General features: G+C 44.4%; 1 protein-coding gene across 2 annotated transcripts; it reads left to right on the top strand.

Annotated features, from left to right (window-relative positions):
* The first annotated feature begins 2,224 nt into the window (after positions 1-2,224).
* On the top strand, positions 2,225-5,161 carry LOC106819508 (28S ribosomal protein S33, mitochondrial-like). 2 transcript variants are annotated; one of them, XM_014824132.1, is made up of 4 exons: positions 2,225-2,323; positions 2,489-2,589; positions 3,457-3,575; positions 4,693-5,161. In XM_014824132.1, exons 2-4 carry the CDS (start codon positions 2,494-2,496, stop codon positions 4,793-4,795), a joined length of 318 nt encoding a protein of 105 aa, XP_014679618.1. In that variant the 5' UTR covers positions 2,225-2,323; positions 2,489-2,493; the 3' UTR covers positions 4,796-5,161. The 2 variants fall into 2 exon arrangements, with proteins under 2 accessions (XP_014679618.1, XP_014679617.1); XM_014824131.1 differs by having other exon boundaries at positions 2,225-2,359.
* The last annotated feature ends 504 nt before the right edge of the window (positions 5,162-5,665 follow it).

Genomic DNA, 5,665 nt, shown 5'->3' with positions numbered 1-5,665 from the left:
AGAGAGAGAGAGCGGGAGAGAGTGAGAGATAGCGAGATAGCGAGAGAGAGAGAGAGAGAGAGAGAGAGCGGGAGAGATAGCGAGATAGCGAGAGAGAAGGAGAGAGAGAGGGAGGGGGAGAGGCACTGCATGAGTGGATAATGCACAGTATGTACTCAGCCGTGAGATTAGATATAGCTTGGAGCTCTGCCGTTCGCACCACCTGTAAATCCCAACTAGCATTACTAACACTCAGGTGTGCAGTAGCAGTAGCAGGCGCGCATGCATGCAGCATACCTGTAGGCTGTAGTACCAGTAGCTTTCCTGCCGACCGTACGGCGTACGTGCGTGCGTCTGCATGTTACAAGTGCGCGTGTGCGTGCGTGTGTTCGTGCAGTGTGAGTGCGTGCGCGTGTGTGCGTGCGCGCGCGTGTGTGCGTGTGTTCGTGAAGATTACGCGTGCGTGCGCGCGTGTGCGTGCGTGTGTTCGTGCAGATTACGCGTGCGTGCGTGTGGGTGGCAGGGAATCTACAACAGTTGACCCTTTCCTCGATGTGCATCATCATCGTACACAGATTATGAGCATGTCCGACTCCTGTTTCTTGTCCGTTCTTTACCGCTATCCGCTCAACTCTGCTTGCATTTGTGTGGGCTAATTCCGTAAGCAGGATGTGGGGAGGAAGGGTTTCAGGGGCAGTGACCAGTTCATATTGTTCCCCGTGTACACAGACATTCCAATTTGGGCTCGTGATTGTGGTGGACATTGGTCAAGGCTCAAGCAACGTATTGCTGACCGGCGGGGTGGGGGGGTGCATTCTCTCGCAAGGTCACTCTCGTTTTGGTAGTGGTTGTCTCTGTCCCTTTAGCTTTTATTAGGGATCCGTGTGTGAGAAAGAGCGTCACCCGTGAGTGTGTGCGCGAGATAGAGAGAGAGAGGGGGGAGAGCGAGAAAGAGGGAGGGAGAGAGAGAGAGAGAGAGGGCGGAGGGAGGGAGAGAGAGAGAGAGGGCGAAGGGAGGGAGAGAGGGAGAGAGGGCGGAGAGAGGGAGAGAGGTGACTGCATCCTGGTGTCTTAATGGCTCGAGTTTTGTCGTTGCAGTCATGTCGAGAAGCGAATAATAACAAGAGAGCGTTCGCGAGACCAGCAGAAGGACGGCAAGGTGCCGCGCCTTGATAAATGCAATAGTGTAAAGTGATAGATTTTCTGAGTGAGAGACTGACAGAGTGTCTGTCAGACTGAGTTAGTGACAGTACGACTCCGTCTCCGAGTATTCATACCACGTTACTAGCTCTAGTACTATACTCTATAGCCCTTGTTGCCACAGGCAGCCTGTGAGTACTAGAGCTACCACGGAACATGCAATCCACGGGTAGTGTATTAGGTCCTGCACAGAAATCAACCTACCTAATAATAAACAACGCTACTTGTTCAGTTGTTGACCTATGACAACTTAATCTCATGCATAGGTGGCAGCAAGGACTTTAACACGTTCCCCGCGAAACACGAGTCACTTCGTGTGAACAATCAAAACCCACCCACACGAAACACGAGTCGGCTCGTGGTAACATTGTCACAATTGGGAAGTTGACAGCTTCGTGTTAGGTGTGTTTATCTGCTGCCAGGAACTCTAGTTGCAGATATGATAAAATATTAAAACAGACATGAACAATACATATGCAATAGAGTTTACATGTGTAAAAAAAATGATACATGTAAACTCTATACCATGACGTACTAGCGTATAGATAGCTGAAATTCCGGTCTGAAACATGGGAGAATATACAACAATTTTAGCTCAGGGCTGGTAAAAAGTGGATTAACTCGGCATTTTCACGCAATAACTTCATACCTATGCACAAATTGCAGAAAGTTTTCTGCTATCATGCTGCCGGTTCTGGTTTTAGGGGATGTGATCTATGCTGTTGACAACAAGAAATGATGGCAGAAATCATTCTTTAATATGTGCATGGGTTTGACGTTATTACGTAAAAATTAACGAAGTTAAAACATTTTATTTGAAACATTAGCCCTTTCATATCTGCAGGATGTATGTAACACACTGCCCCTATCCACAACCTAGTTCCACCTGTGGATTAATAGTGTTTAATCATTTTATTATTTTATCTTGTCGACAGTGCGAGCCTGTTCTCCCAGAAGGCACCGTGGCGTTTGGGAATATTCTGGCTCTCGTTAATAAAGTTGCTGTTGAGTTAACTCATGTCTTTGTGCTTTGCTTCAGTCTCATCCGCTGAACAAAAAGAATTAACACTACGTCCTGTGTAGCCCTTTCACTCCCATCACAGCGGGAATTCGTTCCTGTAGCCGGAGTGAAGGCTCTACAAAGGTAGAGAGAGGTGTCTGCAACTTTTAATCAGTCGAGGTGTGTAGATACAGTGATAAAGTTCCACAACCTTCGTGTCACCTAGGTAAAATATATGTCAGTCTCCAATTGTGTCACCAATTGCTATCCAAGGATGAACAAAATTAATAATCATTTCTGTTTTGATAGAGAAAATGGCTGCAGCTTCAAATTATGCCAAGAGGATGGCCCGGCTCAGTGCCAGAATATTTGGTGAAGTCACTCGACCCACGAATTCTAAGTCCATGAAGGTAACAACTTAACAAGAAATAAAAGTTAATTTGTAAAGTTCTGTATTTTGAAAGATCATACAGAGATCTGTGAATGCTATAATTATGCAATTAACCAATCTCCACGTAAGTGTTTCTACGGTGGTAAAACTAGAACAGCTTCAAATTTTGAGTTTCACTGCACGATTCTCCCATTTCATTTACACAGATCATGTGTCTTGGTGCACTGTAAAGATAGTAACAGCATTTATAGAGCATGTTGTGTTTATTGGGTAGGAATTGGGAGCGGAGTTAGGGGTGTGGGTACGGGTTAGAGTTGTGTTCGTTTTTAGTTATCCCCCTCACTGAGTTCATATTCTGTCTTGTCATCTGTAGGTCATTAACCTAATCAGGTACGGTTAGGGTTAGAGCTTGAGGAGCATGGATAGAAAGAAAATCAGTCCTAACATTAACATTTTAAAAGTTGACCTTTGTACACTGCATGTGAGAAACTCGTAAATGTACCTTGTTTCAGGTAACATTCTGTGAGAAAAGGTTAATGTTAAGACTTGTGTTAAGATTAATTTTGTTTCTGACGATGGCCCCCTGACTTAGGAATTGCAGGGTTAGAGAGTTCTGTTCGATTTAAATTACTGTATAAGCTGTATATTTCGCGATGGTTTAATTTTCGCAAATTTCGCGAACGCGTCTCCGACCGCGGAAATAACAACACGCGAATAATTCATACCAAATAATACCGAATATGTCATAATTCACCGACCGCGAAATTAACCACTCGCAAAATTGTTACCATCAAGTCTGAATTCGCGAAACTATCTGTACGCGAAAAATATGGCGTGTGTACAGTATGCCCTTCACTGAGTTCTTACTCTGTGTTACCATCTGTAGGTCGTCACGCTCTTCAGTGAGAAACCGATGCAGAAACGCGAGGAAGTCGTTGACTACTATCCTAACCTACCTGTAATCGACAGGCTCATGCGTCAGCTGCGTCAGCTGGGACTCTACAGGTAAATCCTGAGCGCAAAACTGCAACTGCAATGTGGAGCCGAGGTCCCGAGTCTGCGTGGTGGGAGCTAATCGCCATGCAAATTACAAACTTAATCGCTTTTGGCTGTTTCTTCGTGGGTCGATCGTTTAGTTAACCTTGATCAACTTGGATAGCTTGGGTCTGTATGCATGCAGGTCATGCAGGCCCTCGTTCAGATGATGGAGCATTCCACTGTTCGCATTAAAAGCTATCAAAATAAATGCAATATTGAATTAAATAATTTAATGAAATAGTGCATCATTTTTTAATGCTTGTAATTTAAGGATGTTTGTAATTCAGGAACTCCTTACCTAGCTACATTTACACCGTTTTGAGCCAATGTAAACATTTATGCAGTGGGGAAATGTAGGTTACTATAGTATGTGAATTTCTAAAGCCCGGCGCACACACGGGTAATTTTACGTGTGCGGCGGATTTTCGTTGAGTAGTTTGACGCATGCATAATTTTACTTGAGTAAAATTACTCACGTGTGCGCCGGGCTTAATGTTTGCAATTAGTTTGCAAATAGTTCCGTGGCTCAGAACTAGACTGTTTTTGTGGAATTTATCTGGAGAGCAGGAATGTCACTTTACTTACTTGACTGTACTTACTGTCACTTACTTACGCACGAAGGGTCGTTGTCGTACCAAGTACTACATATTATATATGTACCCGAGGTAGTTTTAGGTTGTTTAGTATTATGTTTATATTTTTAAATGAGGTATGTTTAGGGTTAGAGTTAGGGTTAGGGTACACTTCTGTAGTACAAGTCTAGTACACTTTGTGTATACATATATGTACCTCGGGTACAGTGAAAAAAATACACGGGGGCTCGGGGCGATTTAGCTTCCGAAATGTCAAAAAGAGCCCCAGAAATGCCAAAAAGAACCCCCGTAAATTTGCATAGAGTTCGATGCAAACCAATTTTTAGAGTGCTATTTCCATGCACGCGAGCTTGAAAAGTAGCCCCCGAAAAATACATTTTAATTTTTCCCCTGCTCGGGTACATATATGTAGTACCTGATACGACAACGACCCCTTCAGCCTTACTTACATGTCTTAGTACGTCACTTACTTGTTTCCTACCACACTTCAGGGATGAACATCTGGATTTTAAGGAGGAAATGCACCGATTAAGGAAACTTCGAGGGAAAGGAGCGCCGAAGAAGGGTGAAGGAAAGAGTGCACGCAAGAAGTGATCCTATTTCCTCATGTGCAAGGACATTTCTGCCTGAGTCACATGTACAAATTGATCCAGAAGTCCGCTGTCTCATTCTCTGTGTAGTGTTCAGATATTTGCAATGATTAGCAGCCCATGCACCACAATGTTGCATAAGGTTTGTTAGAAGGTTGGAACTCATTAGAGCAAGAAGAAACATAACATCAACAGCAACAAATTGCAAGAAGAAACGACGAGACGTTGTGTCAACTGAAACTCCTCTATAATATGGGCAAATCATATACGATGTGAATGTCATCTCGTTTCGATACAGTTGTAAGCAGCAAAAAATTGTATATAGTGACTGTTATTGTAATTAATAAAATGAAAAAAATTATTCCTGTCATTTTGAATTTGTCATTTTTACTGACTGCATAATTGTGGAACCCTATTGTGTTTAGCTGTGTGAATGTGAAATAAGAGAGTGCAGAGACTAGTTTCCCACGCTCTTGCCATTACAACAAGCTGTTCATTTTAATGAAGTCGTCTCATGTAGTGTTTGCGTGAAAACCTTCCTGAAGTAAGTCTCGTAATGTATAGTGGAAATCTGTAAATTAGGATTGCTGTTATTATGCTCGAATCTTCATCGCTTATAATTTAAATGTCAGAGTACGTGTACTGAATTTAGTAGGAGACGTAGATCCGGCAACGAAGCCTCGCAAGGTGGCGCGGCCGCCCGCGCGCGGCGAGGCAGAGGCCGCGGCGGGAGAGGTCGAGGCAGGGGTCGCCACCGTCGACGCGAAGACTGGGATCGTTTGCTCGCCGGAGCAGCAGAGCGACCTGCCGACGGAGCGTACGATCACGCGCGAGCCGCGGCCCGCCGTCAAACCCGCGAAGCAGCGCCCCCTAC

This window comes from Priapulus caudatus, unplaced genomic scaffold, assembly GCF_000485595.1.
Source record: "Priapulus caudatus unplaced genomic scaffold, Priapulus_caudatus-5.0.1 Scaffold3580, whole genome shotgun sequence".
NCBI lineage: Eukaryota > Metazoa > Priapulida > Priapulimorpha > Priapulimorphida > Priapulidae > Priapulus > Priapulus caudatus.
This window is presented reverse-complemented; position numbering and strand designations above follow the sequence as displayed.

Excerpts from the sequence above, each read along its gene's own strand:
- LOC106819508 (XM_014824132.1), top strand. The coding sequence starts at position 2,494 with ATGGCTGCAGCTTCAAATTATGCCAAGAGGATGGCCCGGCTCAGTGCC. Across the intron at positions 2,590-3,456 it reads CGAATTCTAAGTCCATGAAG|GTCGTCACGCTCTTCAGTGA; the intron begins GTAACAACTTAA and ends TACCATCTGTAG. Across the intron at positions 3,576-4,692 it reads CGTCAGCTGGGACTCTACAG|GGATGAACATCTGGATTTTA; the intron begins GTAAATCCTGAG and ends ACCACACTTCAG.